This window comes from Pholis gunnellus (genome assembly GCF_910591455.1).
Source record: "Pholis gunnellus genome assembly, chromosome: 8".
Classification (NCBI taxonomy): domain Eukaryota; kingdom Metazoa; phylum Chordata; class Actinopteri; order Perciformes; family Pholidae; genus Pholis; species Pholis gunnellus.
The window spans coordinates 17,301,782-17,325,204 of NC_136534.1; the positions used below are offsets into that span (position 1 = coordinate 17,301,782).

Consider the following 23,423-nt stretch of genomic DNA (forward strand, 5'->3'; position numbering starts at 1 on the left):
ACACTGCATCCCCCAAATTCATACAAGCCTTTTTCGAAGTCTCTATGGAGTACAATTATATTTTTTATCTGGTGTATGATTCATAAATATGTCGCACCGCAATGAAAAGGAAGGCTCACATTGTATTTTTAAAGATATAATCCTCTGCCATTTATAATTTTTTTGTTATTGAAAATGAGAGAGTTGTATTGCCTTTAAAAACTGAGAATAAATACCATGATGTTGAAGAGAACTCAATACCTTCCTTTGGAATCTCCATAAAACAATGAAGAATGTCTTATTTTTGTGGGCATTATCAAACTTGATGTCAGGATGCATCGCTTTCAAATAAATAAAACATTGTATTTAGTGTAATTTCTTTTTATCACAGTAAATTATATGATGTGGCTGCTGAATGAATTATTTGTCCCCATTGTTGTTTTGTCTGCTACATCATCACGCAAATATGTCAAGCATTTGTGACAAGATCTCCCAAACAATGACTCACTACCCGGCACCATTGTGTGAATACCTGGTGTTTGGTAATGCTTCTGTTTCTTTAACCCATGACAGGAAGCTGGATAATACAGACTCTTAAATAGCATCCCTCCCCACTCCTGTTGTTGATTACAATTCAGGTTTGCTCCTTTTTAAAGTGTTACTTATTGGTTGCATGAGGAAATGAATAGGGTTAAGGTTCACTATGCAACTGTCTCACACAAATATGCTGTTGACTAAGTGGTGCAATACACAAGGTTAACTTCACTGACAGCATTCCATCATGATTTCAGTCACCTTTAAGTCAAACCCTTCATAAGAATTTCAATGTGAAATGAAATGTGTCTTTAAAATGAAGCATAACTGTGGCCCGAGAAATGTTTTTAGCATGTACTGTATATGTTATATATATATATATATATATTTTGCAATCTTGGGGGAGTTTATGTTCTACAGCAAAAAAACGTACACATACTTTAGGCTGAGTGCAGTACTTTAAACTCACAAATGCACGTTTTACTCTTGTTTGTGTATCCTTTGATAACAACTACAGTGCTCAGCTGAAAATTAAATACAAACATAATTGTGTAAAGATTCACATCTTTGAGAGGAACTAATGGGCTCGGGGCTGAGTACCACTAACATGGTGCAGTGCTGGTGTTGGTCTTTTCATGTAATTTGTTAACAATAATTAAAAAAAAAGAATATGGCTATAGCCTTATCATTTAAATAGAGATATCTGAAAATATAAGTGCACGGCTACTTGAATATATGACTTATGAAAAACCCAAATAATTAAAACATTTTAGAAAATCAAAGTGACAGGACTTTGACTCATGATCTAAGTATTTCAATTAAGCTCTATTCTTCCAGAAATACATACATTTAAAGTTGACATCATTGCAGTTACAATGTAATACTTTTTGTGTGGATATTTATCCACATAACCCTCATTCACATTGACTTCCAGTCATCTTGTTGCTTTATACATTTATAAACTATGGCTCAAAATTAGATTATATCACAACCTTAAATAAAGATTTTCTCTGTCTAGAAGCAAGTCTTCTAGTCTCAAAAGTCCGGTAAAGTCAACTGATACTTTGATCCAGCTCTCCCCAATAACTGTCGCGTCACTTCCTCACCCCATGCCCATCCCTTTGGAAAAAAAGAAAAGAAAACTCACACAGACCAACGACGGCGAGAAAAAAGAGCGAGGGAAAAGTCGAGAGGGAAGCGTAAGTCAGAAAGCCAGATGGAAAAAGTTGGATACTGAGGAGCGAGCCAACCAAAGACCAGAATATTCTCTTTAAGGTAAGTTTGATATACTTTGAATGTGTCGGTGACGCTCATTCAGGTCAATTGATTAGCGAACTTTACATTGATCCGAAAACGGTCATGCTGCTTTGTCAATAAGTGTAACCCTCGCGTGCTCTTCGTATAAGTAATACATTATATATTTAAGTAATACAATGAGTCATCTACTTTAACTATTATTGGAAAAGTCTTGAGGGTTGGGGTAGGCCTGTAAGCAAGCCCCCTCCCCTCCTAAATCTGATTCTCTCTCTCTCTCTCTCTCTCTCTCTCTCTCTCTCTCTCTCTTTCTCTCTCTCACACACACACACACACTTAAAATAATGACTTCTCAAATGTGTATTCTGGTTTGCAATATATGATGTTGATCAAGAAATTGTCATTGATTTGCCTTACTTATTCTGTAAGGCGTCATCAAATGTATGGAGTAATATTGTCTTCACCTTACTGTCATAATAATTAACTTAAAATTTGATTCTCAATTTAATAACCACCAATAGTAGCAGAGATCAATGGCTTTGGTGCTATAGATCCAGTTTAATTTTTGTGGAGAAAGTTACAGTCTTGTTTTTGTCCGCATACACACCCCTGAGGCCAGAGAAAAGTATGTGCTAGCGTTGCATGAGTGTGTTTCAAGTACAAGTCTCAGCATGGCCTTCACAGCCGCACCAGTGCCAAAACGCTCATTGGTGTCCCACAAAGTTGCACAACATGGTGAAGTGTTGACACTGCCCTGTCTTATAATTAAGCTGGACTGGGGCTCCATAATTTTCAGCTTCCTCAACAATTTCTGTATAACACTGTGGTATGTCATTTCGGGGTTACAGCTATTCACCCCTGCTATCATGTACATTTAAGAATTGTCTCCCTGTTTGTCCCTCTTTCTTCCCGTCTTCCTCAATCTGCCTACAGTCATGCCGCTGCACAAATCAACCCGGGCACCTCGCCTGGACCCCACCATGATCTCAGCCCCACTGGGTGACTTCCGCCACACCATGCACATTGGGAGGGGAGGCGATGCCTTTGGGGACACCTCCTTCCTGTCTACTCTGGGCCCGAGCTCTGCCAGCCCCGACCCTGGGAGTCCAGGGACGATGCCAGCTGCCGACCCTCAGGTGGCAGTCAACCACAGCGATCTCCATACAGACGCTCCAGGAAGCCCTCAGAACAATGAGCTTCAGCACTCTGAGTCAGTGTCTTCATTTGACCTGGACCTGGATCTAGGCCCATCTATGCTGGGAGACGTACTAGGGGTGATGGACGGTTTGGGGTTGGACTCCAATGAGGAGGATGTGTTCAATCCCAAAAGTGGCACATCCTCGGTGGAAACGAATCAGGGAAAAGGGGCCGTGGAGATGTCTGTGAACATGCAGAACGAGCTGAATGGGAAGAACTTGGTTGGGTTGGATGGAAACCAGGTGGGAGACGGCAGGATACCAGACGGGAATGGGATCAAGCAAAAGGGGTTACGACCAAAAGTGCGATTCAGTGACAAACGAGAGGAGATAATTCGGCAAGCATCTGAAGAGGAAGAGGGTCAAGGGTTCGACTTCCAGGATGAGGATCAGTTGGCATGTCGCAGTCCAACGACGGGTGAGAGCGTAGTAGGTGGAGGTGAAACCGAGGTCACAAACCACAAAGTAGATTTACCACCTAGTCCGGCCTCGTCACATAACTCAGAGTATGAAGGAGTCACCCCATTGGACAGGAGGAGGGTCGACAGCTGCCAATCAGAGACTGATTCAGAGGAGGAGGAAGAGGAAGAGGAGGAGGAGGAGGAAGGACGGGGCTATACATTTGAAGATGAGTTTGATGATGAAATTGGTCTATAGGGGATAGGTACAGTTTTCCCTTGAAAACAGATCTTTGCTGTCAAGTAAATCAAGTAAACTGTATTTTCATAAACTCATAACTTGAGTATCATTTGAATGGGAGGCAGAAATAACTGGATTTTACAAAAAAAGATTTACAGTTTGACGATGTTGCTCAACTGGAAAAAGCATTTTATGTTTTATTAGTAAGGGTAACAGATTTGCAATAGATTGTCATCTTGATCAGAAAAGGTCAGTGAAAGGTTTGTTTTGTAGCACTTTGATTTTTTTCATTGACTTGGTTGCTTTGCTATGAAATGGACTAAATGAATGCTTGTATTGTTCATTTCTACGATTTCTGCCATCTGAAGTTCACACATTGAACTTTGTTATAGTGCCTTAAAGACAGCGTTTTTCTTACATTATTGTACTATGTGCTATATAAATGTCTTAATAATTATTTCTCATATTGCATGTTTTCTTAGAATCTGTCTTCTCTTGATGTTTAATGCATTTGACGAACTTTATGGTTCCCAGAGACATTGTCAGAAAATAGTTATCATGTGTATAATTAATTACTATGAATTTCTCACATTCCAAGTCAGACAGCGTGCGTTTCTCTGGTTCACATCTGTTTAACACATCTGTTTCCATTGTGCAGTTGTTTTCAAGTAGCTAAAGCTTTTCTGTGGGGCTGGACTAATACTACAACGCTAAGACAATCATGGGATTTAAAGGTCAATTGTAAATCGGGACCAGCGGTGTATTTTGTACATGTTTGCTTGTATAATGCTTGTATTTTGAAAAAGTATTTTATTTCATAATGCTGTAAAAGGGAGATACCATTATGCTCTGTTGAAAATGCTGGTTCAAACATAATTGTTATCCTGTCGTTTAATAAGGATTACAGTGAAAACAATAAAACAATTATTGGGATTTTAAAATATTCATCAGCCTTTGCTATGACTTTTATTTTCTTTTAAAATGTGTCTGGGCCGAAAGAAACGGAACTATATAAAGTATTCAGAGTGAATCTGAAGATTATTTTACGTAGAGACACTTCCTGAAATAAAGTAGTTCTTTGCTTTCCTCGAAATACAAATAAAAAAAACCCAACAAATTCCAGAAAAAATAAAGTAAATACAGCTTCTAATACTTTATTTTAAGCACGCAATAGGAAATGCCTAAAATAGTTTGCACATCTGTGAAACATCCAAACTGAAAGATCAATAGTAAAGGTTATAACACCACATGGCAGCTATTTTGGCCAATAAATGTCCAAAAGAAGAATTATTACCTACAAAGCATTCTGTACATTATTACAAGTTCCTTAATGATGAAACGTATGAGAGATTACTGCTCATTACACATTTCATGTGTACTACTTATATAAATGCAAAAATGTCTCTTTCTCAAACACAAACACACACACACACACACACACACACACACACACACTACACAGATATTGTCCTGAACACGTTGAATCCTGACAGAGCCGTGGAGACCATCACACCAGGCATCTGTGGGTGCCAGTGGATCTCCTTGATCTCCGACTGACCCTGGTGCAGGAACAGAAGCTGTGGGGGTAAGTCCTTCACCCCCTCCACTCTGGCACCCACATCACATGACTCCACGGACAGATCCCACTGGCTGACGACGTCGTCCGCTCCCGAGGCGGCGAACACACTCGAATCCACGGGGCTCCACTCCACAGACGTGATGGGGGCGCTGTGCTGCTTGAAATTCGCCACAGGCCGCCCGGTCTACAGGTAAAGGTAAAGTATGAATCACAACATGAAGACTGGTTTATAAATATTTGTATTGTCTGCCTTTTGTTTCAACAAGACATTAACAGGGCGTATGGGAGTGTTTTTTAAAGGCAAATTAAAAATGTATTGCAGTATTAGGAGGATGGCGACTGCGGTAATGACACACTATTGTGTAACAGGCACAAAATGGAACAAATGGCATTAGTTAGGTGCGGCCACACTGTGCAGGTTTTTGATTATCTGATGGTGCAACTCTTCAACCACCGTTTGTCTTGTAGCAGTAATGGTGGGTTACTTTGTTGTGATGACACTCTTCAATCAGTAAGCAGTAAGATCTTCAATCTGTGTCATACCTAAACAAGTCATAACCCATAGCTGTGCAATAGTCAACCGAATTATCTTGCAAGAGAGAAATGGTTACTAATATTATAATGTTATTTTTTACCTTAAACTGTCGAAGGTCCCATACTTTCAGAAGCCCATCGTCCCCTCCCGACAGGATGAATGGTTCGCTCCTGTTCCAGCTGATCACATTGATGTCTGATGAGTGAGCTTCGTTGGCTGAAAGCATTGAATTGGGCGGGGAACGAATATCCCAGATACGAATAGACTGATCCACCGAACAAGATGCAAAAACCTGTGGAAAACAAGACAGTACAGATTCTGTATGTATACAAAACAAGACTTAATTAGTCTTACCAAACAAGGAACTCTGTTGTATTTCTTGCAAAACATTCTGTTTTAAGAGTGTGAGAGTTGAGAGTTCCATGTTCATAATTTGTGTTTTTGACGCTCTTTACAAACCCTTCTACATCGATAAATTAGAGCCAACACCAGTTAGGTGGCACAAAGTCCCAGTGTACACACATAGAAGCATAAAGGTAGCCTCCATGTGAGGCTGCAGGACTCACACACCACAAACTAGTTTGGTGACGAGTTGTATAAATTGTTTCTTAGTTGTAAAACTGTGATGGCACGTAGCTCCAGGGTTAACAGGTGGTGTTTTGAAAGTCAACATGGCTTCATTCATTCCTCTCACCACACCCTGTCCTTCCATCCCAACACCTGTAAAGCACCATTATACAACATGAATGAACAGTGTGGAGAAATTCATCCTCGACATTTGAATCATCCTAAATATTTAGGCTCAGTGGGGGCTACTCCAGCTCTGAGGTCAGCACTGTGGTCGGGGGGGCAAAGACGATACCAAAAACACAAGTCAAATCCTGACATGAATGTACGTATTGTTGCTTCAGGAGGAAACCCACACAAACGGATAGATCCCACTAAAGCTTCATCTGCGGTACCTCAGTCTAACCCACTACGTCAGTATTTTCCTACAAACATACTGTAGCTTCAGTCGGCGACCACTGCAGATCCTCGATAGACTTGCTGTGGGAGCTAAAAGGCCGTTGGTCGATCTGCCATGAAGTCCCTCCCTCTCGTGGCTCCCACACATGGATGTTCTTTTTGCAGTCTCCACTGACAAGACGACCTGATAATACAAGTGCAAACAGAACACTTCAGCTTTTGGTTGACAGACACACACATCTATGCTACAACACTTCACCTCATCCAATCAGAGCTGTCTGTAAAATATGACCTATATACATATTTAAAGTCCTGAGTAAAGCAAACAAAAAAAAAATATGTGCGATGTCACACCACAATTTTGAATGATTAAAAAAATAAGCAAGTGTATAAAATTAGGTTTCAAAATCTAAGCATGTAAGCAAGAGGTTTGTCTCTTTTTTTTTAACCTCCAAATTTCCTTGCAGGTCAAGGAGACACTTACCAGGTACTGTAGGTGACCAATCAAGAGCAAAGCCTTCAGCCATGTGTCCTGAGAAGCTGAAGAGGGCGGTGGCTTCCTTCTGCTGTTTGATGAAAGTTGCCATAGCAGCAGAGCTGTGGACGGCTTCCAGCTGAGGTTGGAGGTCAAATATTTCTACTTGTCCCTTCTCTGACCAGACGGCAGCCAATGACTGCTCCCCACGTCGGGTCACCTGGAAATACAGAAGCAAAATGAGTCATTAGGAAAGTCAAACAAGTTTCTGATACAGGAGTTCATGTACAAGTAGTGCCTAGAAACTGACACAACATACTCTGACTCTGTTGATCCCTCCATAGTGAGCCATCATGGCCAGCTCCATCTTTGGCTTCTTATCTTCATCCTCATCATCGTCGTCACTTTCTTCATCACTGCTTTCTTCCCCCTCTTTGTCTTTCTCTGTTCCGTGAAGGTTATGCATGCGTATGACGAGAAGTCTGCAAGAAAGTGAAGGGATGCATTTTAAGACAATGTAGATGACACATAGCCCGACACGCTTGCTATATTATTTCAGAGTATGCGGAAGATAGCAAACTACTGGAGAGATAAGTATGTTTTCTGTACTCAAGTGCTGAGTTTCAGTTTGAGACAAAATAATCTTAACAGTTCTCCAGAAAGTTTTCTCATCAACCTTTAACTGACCCTTTGAAAAGGAAAAGTCACAAGTCTTTCAATGCTGCGTGGATGATGTCAAAACAAAACTGAAAGTGTGCAACACAAAAAAACAAAGACTATTGGACTGTGAACTATGTCCTGGTGCATACACTTTCAAAACTATCTAACAAAAGCTTTCACACAATAATATGCGCTGCCAGTGACAACTGTTTTAACAGATCTGTACTGCATGTTATTTTTATATTTATAACTTTTTATCAGTATTTGTATTGTAAATACACCAAAATTATACTGACTATGAATAGGGAAGAGTGCTGATGCAATCTGCCTATATGTTTGTTTATCATGTGGGCTTTCCTGTTGATCTAGCTCTAAAGAAACAGTAACTAAGAGGCTCATTACAATGTTAAAGAGTTCCTATTAATGTGTTCTTAGATACAAAGATGTAGGTGTTGTTAGTCTGTTTTACCTCAAAGAGTGAAATTCACAACCAATCAATTCATAATTAAAATCAACAACAGTAATTAAACACTGTGCCTCTAATCATCAAAAGCCATCTAGAAACTAGTCACGTTTACAAGTTTGTATGCAGGACTACTAGGACACTACAGAATAACGTCTGTATGTATCTGTGTGTAGTTTGATCACACTGGAAAAGTGACACAATAAATTACACTTAAACCAGAAACCAAAACAGACTGCCAAAATCCAAAGACCATCAGCATAAATAAACACATTTTACATGTCTGGTGTCATATTGTCAGTGCACTGTACCCGTCTTTGTGAACGCTGTCATTAATATGGGAATTATTCCCGTCTATTTGTATGCAACCCGACCTGGACTGATAGCTACCTTTATTATTAAATATTTTTATGATCCATACTGGTAAACTTATTTTGGCATTGTATACATTTGAGGATTTGCACCTTATTGTTATCCTAACACTATTTATATTTGCATAAGTTGTATCTTATTGTATCTCTATCATCCACCTCATATGATCCACCTTTCTGATCTTGGAGTCTTTTTCCCTGTTACAGAAAGTATTGTCTTATCTTTGAATGTAGAGTCTAACAACAAGCTAAGTACTAGTCGGATAACATTGTTGTTTTTCTTTGGCACATTCACAAAATTCCTTCAGTTTCTTCCAGATATTGTTTTGCGTTTAGTTCAGTTAATTTATTTTGCACAATTTAAACAAAAATATATAAATAAACAAACGTAACAGAGATAAATAAATATCACACTGCAGGAAGAGGCAAAAAGTCAACTGGGCTTATTTGAAGCCTCCACCTATATCATAATACAATGTTACAATGTTACAGAGAACATAAAATGAATATGCATAAGATATGACTATACATAAAATATAAAACATGTTGAAATAAAGACGATTCTGGCTGTAGAGTCTCTCAAAACACCACAGAATCAGTGTTGACAACAACGTCAAATAACATTTGACGTTTATAATTGTTTTATAAGAAAGTTAGTTCAATATATTATTTAATCTTTATATTGTACATTGTTTTAGTGTGTCCTCAGTGTTTTTTTCTGACACCATTAACAACATAAATTATAGCTTCGGAACCTTGTTGCCTAGATACCATTATTGATGATACCTTCATGGAGAAGCAACACTCATAATCTCAAACGCCATGGTGGTGCTTTGGTCGAAGTTTAACTAATAATAAACAACAGCGATAACGTTGAACACGCAGTATGTTACTGAAGTTTGTCCGGAGCGTTGTACCTGTTGCTCAGAGCTGTGTCCGCCTGTGTGCCCGCACAGAGCAGCATGGACAGAGGGAACTGCTCCCTGCTTTCTCCGTCTCCATCTCTCAGGACGTCGAAGCTCAGACACGGAGCACCTGAACACAAACAGCAGTGAATACACGCAGCTCCTGCACGGTGAGAACACTAACCAGGACACACCAGCGTGGCTAACTTGTTGTTAATACATCCTGGTGGGCTACGACTTGCCTGTTTGACACTCGTGGTACATGCGGTACGCGGACCGGTCCATCTCCAGCTCCTCTCCGGGCCGAAGCGGCTCGATCCCGGGCACGTAGACTTTTCTCTCTTCTCCTCCATCTGCTCCTTCCTCTTCCATCTCTACTCCTTCATCCTCATCGCTGCCAGCCTCGTCCAGCTCCTCCATTTCGCCTCCTTCCTCGGCAAACGTGTCTTCGTCGGGCGCAGACATCTTGGCAGAGGCAGAGCGCGCTTACTTCCGGTCACGTGGCATAAACACGCTGCACTGTCAGCCCTCCCCAGCTGCCTCAGCCCCCCCCACCCCCACCCTCTCTCCCCCCGTTTACGGGAATTCAGCTGGCCCCTTTGGCGCTGGTCTCCACGCTGCCAGGAAAAATCAGACTTGCAAATATTTGTATCGGAAATTGCCCAAACTACTACGATTCTTCAACATACATTCGGCCTGATATCATGGGAGTTAAGTGGAAGTCCAGTGTTGTCTCTTCCCTACTCTTTAAACATTTGTTTAAACAATCGGATGAATCTGTCCACGTTTTGGGGTCATGTGCATTGAGTGAGATTACTGCATTTATTTCAAGAAGGCTAATGCAACATGTGTACGACCTGCAGCTGCACTACTACAGGGGGGCTACTGACACCGGGGTCAGTAGCCCCTTGTATTACAGATAGGAAGCAATTCATCTGTCTAGATATGTAAAGTGTAGAAAATAGTGTGGAAAAAATGATTTCCCCAATGAGGGATTAATAAAGTACTTTTTCTTAAGTTGCCTACTTGCCAGTGACTGATAGGCCTATTTAGAAATGAGCTGTGCACAGTCCAGAATAATAGCATTTTAGATTTTGGCTTTATTTTTGTTTTCCTTATTTGTACAACATTTTGTCTTCTAGCACGATGGTGATCTCACTCTTTCTTTAATCTGCATTCATGCTGTATTACGTTTGTCCCATTTTCAAATTCTGACTCAAATTCAGTGGAAAAAAATTCAACGAAAACTTGGGGTGCAATCCAAAAGTCAGTTTTCCCCAGTGTCCAATGTTACATACCTCTGTATTTGAAGGATTATGAAACAATGAGTATCCTGTGACGTCAGTGCACATTACATGCGTGGGTGTGTACAAGCAGGGGCAAGTGCGAGCACCAAATGGTGGACTTTTTATTTCTCGTGTAAATCCAGACAAGAGTCAGAAAACCTCTGGAGTCCTGTTGGATCCGTAGCACATTCCTCCCTCACCTGCAACTCATCTCCCAGTTCTTTTTATCAGAGTTACAAAATAGTTGTAAAGCATTTGAACACTGGGAATGAATCTTTTAAAGAGAAGGCAGTAATGGTTGAGCTCCCATGAATGTGGACTCTTAACACAAACTCTGTCATGTTGCAGGAATGCAAAGTCATAAACAAAATCTGAAGAGGAAACAGTCCTGTTTATACTGACATACAGATATTTGACTTAAGCAAAAATATCAACACCACAATGTAAATATATGTCGTTACAAGTAAAAAAAAAATCTGTATTTAAAATTGAACTGAAGTAAAAATATTCGAGTAGTTTTTGTAAAATATATTAAAGTATTAAAACTAAAAGTATATCATGCAGAAAAGTGCTCTGTGATTGTTATACTCGTTATTGTGGATGCAGTTTACTGCTGTAGTTAATGTGGCTTGTTTTAACGACTTCATAAACTGTTAGGTGGTTTCATTTCTAACAATGCAACATGTCTGTAAACCATTAACTCGGACTGTCAGCGGTGTAAAATCTACAATATTTCACTGTGAAATGTAACAGAGTAGAAGCGTAAAGTCGCATAAAAGGGACATACAGAATTGCGCAGTATTTGATTAAATGTAGTTGGCTACTTCCCATTGCTAATGACAAACTGCAAATACCACAATAAATATAGCTTACAATCCTTGGGATATTATATCAAAAACTAACAATGTATTTATATATCTAAATGTCTTTAATTTACAATTATGTACAAAAGTAGGCGCCCATAGACTGCAATATCTTACATTTACATAACATTCATTGTAAACAGTGATGAATTCCACATCAGAAGACGATGGCTTATGTGCATTGGCTTGCTCAGCATTTATCTCTGGTTAGCATGAAGAGCATAGCTAGCTGGAGCTCGTGGCTTGCTCTAGAGGGGATGGATATACGTTTACATCTGTGATATCTCTTGTTACAGTGTGCTGTTGCACAACTACGTGAACTAACTTTGGACATTAAATGCAACCGGTGCATGTCACTTCATATTAACAAAGCTTGCGGCATTAAAACGCAAAGACACAAGTATAAGAAAACAAACATTCAGTGCCAGGAAATGTCTTGCATTTTGTGTGCATCACAAAAAAAAAAAGAAAAAAAGAAGAAGATCCTTTTCAGTAACTATGGCAACAACCACCAGTAAAGTCTGAATAGCAAGGGGCTCCAGACAGAAGCGGAGTATGAAAGGGACGGAGGACCACCACTATACAGCGGCAGTGTATTGTCCATCATCTCGTCCGGCTGCTCTTCCTCCTCATTGCTGATGGCTCGGGTCGTCAAGAGTCGGGCCCTCGAGGGGCCGTAGTCCTTCCTCTCAACAGCGGGGGGGAAAGTGGGCAGGATGCAGGTCTTAATCAGAGGCAAGCAGCCGACGTCGAGCCACCGAGCGAGAAGTTCTGACGTTAACCTGAGCAGTTCTTCAGGAGACGACGATAAGGTGGAGAATTGGGTCAGGTCTGTGTCCTCCTGGAACCTCTGAGACAAGGAAAAATTAAAAATAATATATATCAGAGGACCAGAGATATTTCTGCCTTTTTCTTTTGCATTTAAGTGATTTTTAAACTTCTTTAACAAAGTAAAGCAAGCCATACAATAAGACATTATGGGACATTATTTGAAAATAGACCCTACCTCTGTATTTATGTTCTTTCTTATAATTTTATCCAGTGTCTGCTTCAGATCGAGGATTAAGGAGTGATTTAGGTGCTCATCCCAGATGTTTCCGAGAAGCACATGCCAGGACTCGAGGAGGACTACTGCAGCAGGGAACACGCAACACTGCAGGGAGAAGATAGAGCAACGCAACAACCCCAAAGTTAGTGTGCAAAACACATGTGACAAATCACCACAATAACCACATCAACTGTTCAATTACAAGCTGGCTTGAGGCTACCACATCTTAAAACAATCTTTTTGCTAAACTGCGTTTACATGCCCTTTTCTAATAGCTTTATAAAAAGACTGTAAGATCTATGACACGTTTATTGCACATCAAAACCCACTTCCCCTTTTTATCTGATAAGCAACTCACCGGATCGCTGTTACAGAGCATGTTTTTGGTGTAGCGGTGCACTACATTGTAATCTCTTGGAAATACCGTCCGCTGGAAGAGAAAACGAAAACAGAGAAAAAGATATAAATACACCCAACTATAGTAATGACTGAATTTGACATGAACGGTGTATGAATGTAGAAAAACAATCTAACTAACGACTGAGGTGAAGCTACACACTGTTTGATTCCTTTGACTTTGTTGTACTACGCATGTCAGTCGTAAGCACTGTCATCTAATGACTTTACTGGTTATCGAGGCAGAGCTGATTATTCTCATTCATTTGATTGAGATTTTCACCTTTGGCCCCCTATTTATACCAGCTGACAATACAAGTGAGAAGATAAGTCTAAGATAAGTGTATCCTTTAAAGGAAAAATAATTAATTAAATACATATTTATACAAGGAGGGAACTTCAGAAACACCAAAGGGACTACATAAATTATTAACAAAGTCCAAAGTGTTTAACTTACAAATCCAGTCGGATTAGCATCGATAGTCGTTTTTATGTTTTTCACACCTTCCAGGTCAAAGTCGCATCCACCACATCGGACAGTCAAGAGTGATAGCAACAGCAAAACTGTTACAGGCGTGAGTAAAAGAGACATATTCAGATAATTGATGGAAACTTTCTGTGGTTTTGTTGCTTGTTCAAACTGCATACCTACTCGAAAAACATGACATCATTTCCTGCCTCAATTAGCTAGTTGTGCAGAAAACTACGCAGAACATTGCTTGTTGTTGCCACAGTTCTAATTTAATAAAGACACAATACAATACAGAGTGACACAGCAAATTAGTTTCGATTCACTGATTAAAAATGACTGTATAATAACCCAGTTCAGGTGTTCCACTATTTCCCTCCAGACTTTAAAAAGAAAGTTTGCAAAAAGCAGTAACATGCAGTAAATTCTTGCTCCTCACCTGGCAGTGACATCCTTTTATCTTTCTAAGAATGGACACGTCTCCATTTCTCGTTTTGACGGCAATCCCTCTGCAGACGGGTTTCTGTGTCAGTCTGTGAAAGGCAAAGTTTCCTCCTCTGTGGTTTCCTGAGGTCTTTGACTGCTGCGTCTTCTCCTTCACCGTTTGATATTCAGTCTTCTTGTTGACATCCCTATTAAATTCCTTCCTTTTGACTCCTTTTGGTACTTTCCAATAAATGTCTCATTTATCCTCTCACGCCATCCTGCTCTCTCTCACTTTGGATTTTCCCATTTAAGCCTGACTGGCTGCAGCCCTTTCCTATGAAAGCTTTTGTTGGTTTTTATACTATATTTCCCTTTCTCCCTCTCACTACTGACCTAGAATCTCCCTGAGCAGCCTAATATGAATCACTCCCCTCTTCCTGGAAACTGGTTAATGGATAAAGCAGGAGAGTCCCTGGTCTCCTCTGCTCTGTCTCTCCCTCTGGCCACTCTGTGTGTCCTCACTGCGCTCAAAGTGAAAGTGCTCTGCTGGATTGCTAGTCTGCTCCCTTTAAGTCTCGCCCCTCCCACCGCCACACGTTTTACTTCACTATTGACTGACCCGGCCCCCTCCCCCCCTGCTCCCCACATTCCCTGACACCCAGCCACTTACCCCCATCCTCCCCCCTCCAAACCAGGCCCAAGGAGGCTTAGTCATGCAGTTGGAGCGTATGTTTTTCATTTGGACTCTCCCCCACACCTCTGTGCCTGTGGATCCCCGTCTTTATCCCTCCAGAACCAGTGCGCAATATCGTCCTATTTTATCACTTTTTTTTTTAATGAATCAAGAATCACATTCCTTACAAAAAAAAAAGAGGATTGCAACACTAACTCACTGGAACTTGCAAGTCATTCCTTATATGACAGCTTTCTGCAGTCATTTCTGTTGAATTGGGTTTCACAGAGGGGGCTGGTGTGATTGTGACGTCTAATGTTGTGCACAGCTGTCATCATCCTGTCTGTAAAGTGTTGTTTTGTCCCCTCAGGTTGTGTGAAGCGCAGAGTCATTTCGATTTCCTGTTAGACGTCACGAGAGGTGTTTATTACTAATGAAAGGAAGTAAAAAGTTTCTTCATGTCTTAGAGGAATTGTTCTTCTGTGTCCTTTTTTTGAACACGAGCCAAATTAAACAGCACAGCGTCCCAAAGTCCAATCTCTGCTGAGCGGGAAAAGGAAACTAGAGAGCAGCAGCCTCAGCACAAGAAAGTCCTTAACACTCCCAGAGGCATCATCATCACAACCTCTTCACATATACTATGCGTTTTAATGCCGGGTATAAATATCCTGTCACTGTGCCGCCTTCCTGTTTCACAAGTAAATATGTAACTAATTTGTGGCACTGCAGCAAATTATGTTTGTGCTTCTTTTATAGAAACTTGCTAAATCAAATCCAGATTTGAGTTAGTCAGAGAAATGCATAACCAAAAAAAAACCTAGTAGGACACAAAAGCACACGAGCGATGTTGAGACACAGATCCATTTTAGGAGGAAAGCTTGAGTCAAACATGTGTTTGAATATGTCTTTTTGTTACACAATTGGTACATAGGTATGGGTAAAGAAAGAAAAAAAGCAGCCCCCCCTACTTTAAACAAAGCCGTATGTTGCTGAATTTTATTGACTGAAGTCTGCAAGCTTCAGCAAAGCAACAGGCTCAAATAACTGTGGTATGAAAATAAAAAAACTCAGCCTTTTAGTGGATCAGAGAGCTACTAGCTCATTAAGAAGCTAAAGTCCTGCTGATGTGGTCGCCGTGCTGGAGCGAGGCCGTGTTATGCAACCGCTTTGTTCATTTCAGGACATCAGAAAACCTTATAAGTGTTGTCTTACACCACTTCGGGGCTGGTTGGCTGACAGCCACTGAAACAAGTGAGTGGGGGCCGGCAATGAAATCCCGCTCACCTCGTTCAACTCACTCCCTCTTTATTCTTTCAGCTCACCACAAGATGGAGCCAATCGTGGAATAAAGATATAAAAAAATACCAGAGTGACATATTCATATTCATTTATTTTCATTTTAAAACATCAGAAAAAGAGTAAACAAAGTGCAAAGTCTGTTTGTAATAAGTTAAACATATTACTATGAAGAGCTCTTCTACAATAATTCCCTTTGACAAACAAAAGAGCTCATACATTATCTAAACTGACCAAATGTGTTAATCCGTGCAGGATAATAAATCAGGGGAAGGAACCTTAGATTACTTAAAAAAACAATAACGGATGAGCCAGAGCACTTCTGTCATCCATTCACATTCCTCTTTCTTTCCACTAAAAGTCCCAAACATTTCACAAAAGTGGTGGATGACAAGACTCTTGCTTTCGCTTTCCCTTTGATAGAATTTCCCCATCTTTGATTTCCTTTACCCCCCCCCTCTCCCCTCTACCCTCTACCTCTCTCTCCTTCTCTTTTTATTGGCTGGGGCTCCTCTCCCCACCTCGGACGGCTGTCATTAAATGACTCTTGTAGGTTTTGCTGAGTCCAGTCATCCAGAACTTGAGCAGCCTGACGTTGTCCTCTTCGCCCGGCCCTGTGGCGCCGAGGAGGGCCAGAACCTTCTGGGTGTCCTCCCTCCCTCGCCCGTCCACTTTGGAGAACTTGAACAGCACTTTAACTTTACTGAAAGAGAGAGACAGCTTTGAGAATCTTACTTAAGCCTAGTTGGTCTTTTATTAGAGTGAATTCACTTTACTCACTTCATCCACTCTTCCTTCAGACACAGCAGGCAGTGAGACACGACATCCACAGACAAGTTCTCGTTGGACAGAGCCACCTCAAGCTTGTTCAATAATGCGGGACCTGGAAAAAGAGGACAAAGATTGTTGTTTGACAGTTCATTATATGATTGTTAGTTATACTATAGTTCTACGTGCAACCCTTCACGTTTTTCCTGCCAAATCCAACAAGGGGGTTGTGTTTTTGGTCTCTCTTGTCCAATAGTTAACTCATAAACTTGTTGACAGTGCTGTTTTGAATGAAAGCTGGTAGAAAAATGGGCTGTGGGCCAAGAAAAAGAAAAAAAAATCAGGCTTTGATGTGGATCCAGAGGACGGGACATGTCCTAGGACGGGACATGTCTAAATATTTTTGCTATTTGCGCTCACTTAAATGAAACAGAAATCTGGCTCACATAACTTTGATAATCATTTTTATGCAGATTTAGATCCAAATTGTGATAGAAAGTTTCAAAAACATTTTCTATGATTAATTCAAATGAATTACTATTCAAACTTAAGTGACCATGTTTTAGGGTTAAGACATGGTCACTTCCTTAAAGGCAAAGATACGCACTCTTTGCTTTTGGGGTTTAACCAAGAAGCAAAGGACTATATTGACATTGAAAGAGGCAGCAAATGTACCGTGACTATTTATAACTTCAGATATGCGCGCTCACCCCTGTCTGTGGGCTGTGTGTTGGCACTGCTGATGGTGAACTGATAAAGTGAGTAGATATCGTCTTCACTCACGGCTGACATCTGACCGCTTCTCTCTGTACTGACATCCACCAGCAATGAAAACTCTACAGGACACACAAAAGGAAGAAAAGAAATACCTGCAAGTTCAAGCGTACGACTTGTTCTAACAGTTCTCTCAGAGGTTTCATACGGCAATCTATCACAGTGCGAGTCTACAGACAGTCTTGTACCTGAGGAGCTGACGTGTGTTGGAATATTCACACCTGGGTTTAGACCCAGGAAGTTGCATTTGTAGGCCTCCTCATACTGAGCACTGTATGGCACCGAACGCACACAGCCTACTGGGAGCAAAGACTGATGGGAAACAGGACAGAGTTAATGGCCCCGCTCGCCCACTCACTTATTGTGGCTGATAGGCCTTTGTTCACAGAAGGCAGTTTGACATGGCACAGTGGGAAAAGCACAGGTGTAAATACTAAAATGAATGATCGCTGCTTCACTTTCTGGGTCCTGGTGTTGCTCATGCGGCCTCAATGTCACGCTGTCATGGTTTACTGGGACACACGAATAGAACTAAGTCATCGTCAATGACTAGGCAAACTCTCTGCTGTAAAAACACACTCAGATATCTCTCCAGAGTAAAAAGGAACAATAATTGTCAACTGACAACAGTTACAAGCTCCATCTTGTTTGTGTATCTAGCATAGAAATGTTAGGGGAGCATGTACAGGCAAAGACTGTTTCAAGGCGTGTAATGTTAACTCCAAATGTCTTCAGGGGAAGACTTGGAATTTAGAAAAAACAAAATGAATGCACAAAAGTATCTTTGTGGAGGAATAGCTGAAACCCGATCTAATCAGTTGATATCTCATCAAATATGTTTACATAACATGGAATTAATCATTTAGATTCATCATATTTCACAAGTACTTTTCAACCATGACAGGATAAAACCAAAGTCTGTTGTGTTAAATGATTATTGTAAGAGTTACAATCTTGTTACACTACACTGCATCTAAATTGAACAACGGCTAAACCGATGAGGACCCAGGTGTTATCGCTTGTCCTAATTGATATTTACCCACATCATAGTGACACGATGTCTCCTAACGAGGCAGAAAGGGATGCAGCAGCAGAGTAAACTACCTTGAGCACCGTGAAAGCTGACTGGATGAGCCCGGGGTCAGCGCCTCTCCATATGACCTGGTTTCCCATGAGCACGTGCCACACTAGCTGACGAAACTCGGCACCCCCGAGAACCTGCAGAATAAATCAGACTGAAATGTACAACGCCTCACAGATGTGTTGTGTGAGCAGATGTTAAAATGTGAATTAACTTATATGTATCAGATTAATGCCATAAAACGATAAATTCATGCAAAAACTGTGTTTGTTACAGCCAAAAAAGCCCAAAACCAAAGCTTTTTATTTCTCTATTTTCAGTTTTCTGCACAACAAAATGACAAGCTGATAAAGTTTACCTGTCTCAAATGCCTCAGCGACCTAAATTTTGGGCCGGGTAATTCATTGAATTTTTCATCATCACACAGGAAGTCGAGGCCCAGCTCACTCTCTAATTGGTGCCGCTGTGATGTCGAACAGCCTCCTTCTGCTCCCTCCCAGCAGCTCATTTCCTCCTCTTGCTCTTTTGGTAACAGAGATCGACATAAAAACAGAAATAGCAATGAACAAATGTTTTCAAGTAAAAAAAAAAACAATGCAGGGGAAATTCCACAGGAAATCTTGTAGACAGGGCTGGTTAAATGTCACTCTCCATATATAGAAGGTAATGTGAGCATGATGCTACACATGCTATTTTCAAACTAAAACCAGCACTGTACAATCTCACCGCGTATCTGTGACTAATAACTGCCATAGTAATAGATTTCCGAGTCAGAACAAGTTGAAACCGCTTCCTCTGGGGTGTAAGGGTGACTGAGTCTGTGCTCAAAGAAAAGAAACTTAACAAAAACCGTTTGTACAAATTGACATTTTGATGTGTACTACTTTAATATTGTGTAATACGGGTGACGTAATTATTTTCTTCTGTTGTATTTCATGTGTGTTTATCGATCACATGTTGACGATGAAGAGTTAAAGAAATAAAGTGGACTTACAATATTAATAAAAGGAAACGGGGTATTAAAATTCCACAACCTAAGAGCCGCGCTGGACTCGGAAATGTCTCTGAAAATCTTTTAATCACTCTCTTAATTCTTGACTAATAATTGTGTAAACACTTTCTGGAAAGGCAGTGTATTTGAGTACAATGGCTCTGTGAATAACCCTGTGTTTTTTCCATGTGTCTGCACTGACTGACCCAGTGAATCACACTTTCACAGGAGACTATTCAGACTGATGGTAAAACCATGGCCCGATGTGCAACGCACATGACATCTGCTGACATCATCCTCCAGAAAGAGGCCAGACCTTGCCTGGAAGCAACATGAAAAATATGCTGAAGCATTGCCAAGGATCCTCCTTTTTGGGATTAGCTTAATGTCAATGGAGATATTTTTTAATGAGTTACAGGCTTGAACAGGTGTTAGATCGGTAACTACAAAAGTTTAGTGAAGAAAAACTTCCTTTAACCCTCCTGTTATGTTGCGGGTCAAATTGACCCGTTTCAAAGTTTGAAAATCTAGAAAAAATATTTTAAAGTACTTTTTCTGTATGAAACTTCTTCTGCTTGCCTTAATTAGGGTAATCAACGTGAAAAAAATTAAATAAAAAATATCATGTATGTGCAACCCCCCCCTGCAGGTTTATATAACAGAGATGATGTTCGGGTTAATTTGACCCGGCAGTGAAAGTGGAGGCTATAAGGGGTCAGAAGGGTCAAGTTTAGACCATTTCTTTCTTTGAAAATGTGAGACAAAGTATCTCTTACTCCTCCCAACATGTTTCACCCCATTTCACACACACACATACACACATACACACACACACACACACACGTGCGGTCTCACTACCGCACCTGTGCGAGAAAGATACTATTTTGGCGAGAACCTTTTTTTTTCTCGCGGGAAAACTCCGCCCACACTTAGCAGGAGAGGGGAGAAACATATGAAAGGGTTGCTTGGGAGTCCGACCAACATTACACTCTGCAGATACATTACATGCAACACAGTAGCTTACTGGAGGACAACATGAGCAACAGAAACAAAAGGATGACAGGCCTGGAGGCTCTGGAGCACATCCTTGATCACGACAGTGAAATAGAGGAGGATGTGTCCGAACATGAAGACCATCTTGAGGTCAATTCAGATTACAATGTTACTGATTATGAACCATCAGATGAGGAAACTGATATACCTGATCCTCCAAGCGAGACATTTGTGTCAAAAAATTGTGAAATACAGTGTTCATCCTCACCCAACACACGTATACCGAAAATATTATAAAGACAGTGGCAACATGTATCAGCACAAAGCACACCGTGATGACATGTCACTCGTGTGCTGTGTAGACAGACACACACACACACACACACACACACACACACACACACACACACACACACACACACACACACACACACACAGACACACACATACACACACACACACCTCGTTCATTGTGTTCATATCTTGTTAATTTTTGTAAATGTCTGTTCCTTAACACTACAAGTAAACATGAGTACAGTTTAATTTCAATACAAATCCTCATGACTCATTTGGCTTGATTTTGAGTGAGCGGGTCAATATGACCCTGAACAGCAGAGGTGTCTCATCTCCATTTATCTACATCACCCCATGAAAAAAATAATGTTTCAAAATGTAAAAATAATTTAGAGAAAAATACATGTTATGGTAGACTAATGCAATTTACATCTAGGCTTTTCAAATGTACCTAAAAAATTGTTTTAACATGTATTTTTCATTAAAACGAGTGAGTTACCCTCATTGAACTATGATCTATGGAGGGGTGAATAACTTCATTCCACTAAATACTGATTGAATTGTTAGTAAGGGTGTTGGTGATGAGGTACAAACTATATTTATTAGGATTTTTTGGTTTCTGACAACTTTTGGATGATTAAACATGCACCGGGTCATATTGACCCACGAACATCATGGCTGTACCTAAGAAACGAACATAACAGAAGGGTTAATTAACGACAATGTGACTACCTGTCTGTCTCTCTATGAGCACCAGTGTGTCCTCAGTGGGGGCTCCCTCCAGTAGCTTCTCCGTCAGACGACAACCACATGCCTTCAGCAGCCTGGAGACGACGTGAAAACACAAATCCACGTCAAGGTGAGCCATTACGGACGACAGCTTGTATGTCACAGTGGGGCTGATGGTGCATCGACTCACCAGCTAAAGGACGAATGCAGGCTGGCCCATAGGTTCTGATGCTGTGTAAGTGAAGTTAGCGATCGGGCTGCGTTGCCACTCCTTTGGTGTGGGAAAACTGCTGGTGAGAAGACACTGTTCATCCTCACTGCACGCTGGGGACAAACTCCTTGTTCATTGTCAAACACCTGATGGAGAGAACAGTACCATAGTCACACACATGCAGAACAAGTCTTCATATTTGTATCTGAATAAACTGAATAAAGGTATGTCGGTATGTGTGCACCCTATACCTTGAGGGCTGTGCTTTGCAGGCTCTGTATAGTGAGTCTAAGGTGGCGTAACAGGAAAGGCCAGGAGTTGATAAGGTAGATCCTGTCCATTGCTACCATCACAATGCTGTACCAGCGCTGGAAGCCCCTGGCCAGGCTGTCTTTGATAAAAAAGGTGTGTGAGAACACAAAACCGTGTTGCTCATCTCCGAAGAAAATCGGTCCTTCACGACCGGGACACACCTGATGAAACGGACGGAGAGCAAAAGTATATGTGGTGATGGACGTTCATTTAGTGCATCAGATGTGTGACACACACACACACGTACGTACATACATACATGAAGACGTACATCACTGTTTACCTCACAGCTGAGGCTGCGTACGCAGGCCTGGCGGACCACGCTGAACAGCTGTGGCTGTCTGGGATGCTGGTGGCTCAGGAAGCGAATGCCTGTTTCATCATCAATGCTCACAAATCCCGGGTGAGATGCAGGAAGAGATCGACATCCCTATGAGGCGAGGAGAAGAGGAACATTATTACTTTGAGATAGATGACAGGACTGTGGACCAACCTGCATACACCATTGTCACATTGTCACTAGAGTGTTATAATGGAGAAGACAGGCAGGAAGAAGGGTGGCTCCGTTCAAATGGAGTTCAGGTTCTGTCCTCACCTCACACATTTCCCCTCTCTGTGTGGCCGAGCTGTTGGCCCTCATGGTCAGCCCTTCACCTTCACGGTCACCATCTCTGTCCCTGTCCCCAGGCACTGGGGCACCTGTCTGGGATGAAGGGGACGGCATTGGAGTGTGCAGTGCCTCGGTGCAAAACAACGTCCGAGGGCCATGGAGCTCACAGAAGTGACAGAGGGCAACCAGAGCATTCATCTGAAAGGGAGACAACACGTTTTTTCATGTTTATTGAGCTGAATACGTTTGAGCCTGATGTGAGCATTAACAAGCGGTTCATAACTTAACATTTGTTTCTGGTCAGTCACTTAGATCACTAAGTAACACAAGGGTGAAGACGTATTCACTACAACTGATAATATCAGATCGTCTTACCTTCAGCACAGAACAAAGTTCAACAAATGACTCAATGCCACTTCACACAGGGACATTCATTGGTCGCAGCGTAAAAAAAACCGTTATTAAAATAGCAACATTTTAAACGTGATATAAAACAAACTCAATTCTGTCCGTTTTACAAAAATCCATGATCCTCGGCGTCTCGGATTTAGATTTTCTACACTTTCTTTGTTGTGTTTTCCATCTGTGCAGCTCCTCGCTGACAACAGATCCTGTCACATGACAAGGAGTCACGCGCTCGAGAACAA

General features: G+C 41.1%; 4 protein-coding genes across 7 annotated transcripts; 1 reads left to right on the top strand and 3 right to left on the bottom strand.

The window, feature by feature from the left end:
• The first annotated feature begins 1,649 nt into the window (after positions 1-1,649).
• cdc42ep5 (CDC42 effector protein (Rho GTPase binding) 5) lies at positions 1,650-4,547 on the top strand. The gene is made up of 2 exons (XM_079164063.1): positions 1,650-1,788; positions 2,701-4,547. Exon 2 carries the CDS (start codon positions 2,703-2,705, stop codon positions 3,618-3,620), a length of 918 nt encoding a protein of 305 aa, XP_079020189.1. The 5' UTR covers positions 1,650-1,788; positions 2,701-2,702; the 3' UTR covers positions 3,621-4,547.
• A 213-nt stretch (positions 4,548-4,760) lies between these two features.
• Positions 4,761-10,075, bottom strand: grwd1 (glutamate-rich WD repeat containing 1). Its single transcript, XM_079164187.1, has 7 exons — positions 9,799-10,075; positions 9,569-9,686; positions 7,477-7,639; positions 7,167-7,377; positions 6,721-6,866; positions 5,817-6,008; positions 4,761-5,365 (listed from the first exon to the last, which is right to left on the bottom strand). The coding sequence occupies exons 1-7, from the start codon at positions 10,019-10,021 to the stop codon at positions 5,057-5,059; spliced, it is 1,362 nt and encodes a 453-aa protein (XP_079020313.1). The 5' UTR covers positions 10,022-10,075; the 3' UTR covers positions 4,761-5,056.
• Positions 10,076-10,642: 567 nt separating this feature from the next.
• On the bottom strand, positions 10,643-14,562 carry LOC306699447 (uncharacterized protein). Its single transcript, XM_079164062.1, has 5 exons — positions 14,058-14,562; positions 13,607-13,713; positions 13,112-13,183; positions 12,712-12,858; positions 10,643-12,555 (listed from the first exon to the last, which is right to left on the bottom strand). The coding sequence occupies exons 1-5, from the start codon at positions 14,068-14,070 to the stop codon at positions 12,202-12,204; spliced, it is 693 nt and encodes a 230-aa protein (XP_079020188.1). The 5' UTR covers positions 14,071-14,562; the 3' UTR covers positions 10,643-12,201.
• Positions 14,563-16,087: 1,525 nt separating this feature from the next.
• flcn (folliculin) lies at positions 16,088-23,389 on the bottom strand. 4 transcript variants are annotated; one of them, XM_079163941.1, is made up of 12 exons: positions 23,152-23,389; positions 22,762-22,974; positions 22,450-22,596; positions 22,106-22,327; positions 21,834-22,000; positions 21,647-21,738; positions 18,995-19,158; positions 18,660-18,773; positions 17,744-17,867; positions 17,492-17,617; positions 16,794-16,896; positions 16,088-16,716 (listed from the first exon to the last, which is right to left on the bottom strand). In XM_079163941.1, the coding sequence occupies exons 2-12, from the start codon at positions 22,972-22,974 to the stop codon at positions 16,509-16,511; spliced, it is 1,680 nt and encodes a 559-aa protein (XP_079020067.1). In that variant the 5' UTR covers positions 23,152-23,389; the 3' UTR covers positions 16,088-16,508. The 4 variants fall into 4 exon arrangements, with proteins under 4 accessions (XP_079020067.1, XP_079020066.1, XP_079020065.1 ...); XM_079163940.1 differs by having other exon boundaries at positions 22,438-22,596; XM_079163939.1 differs by having other exon boundaries at positions 17,492-17,867.
• Positions 23,390-23,423: the final 34 nt, after the last annotated feature.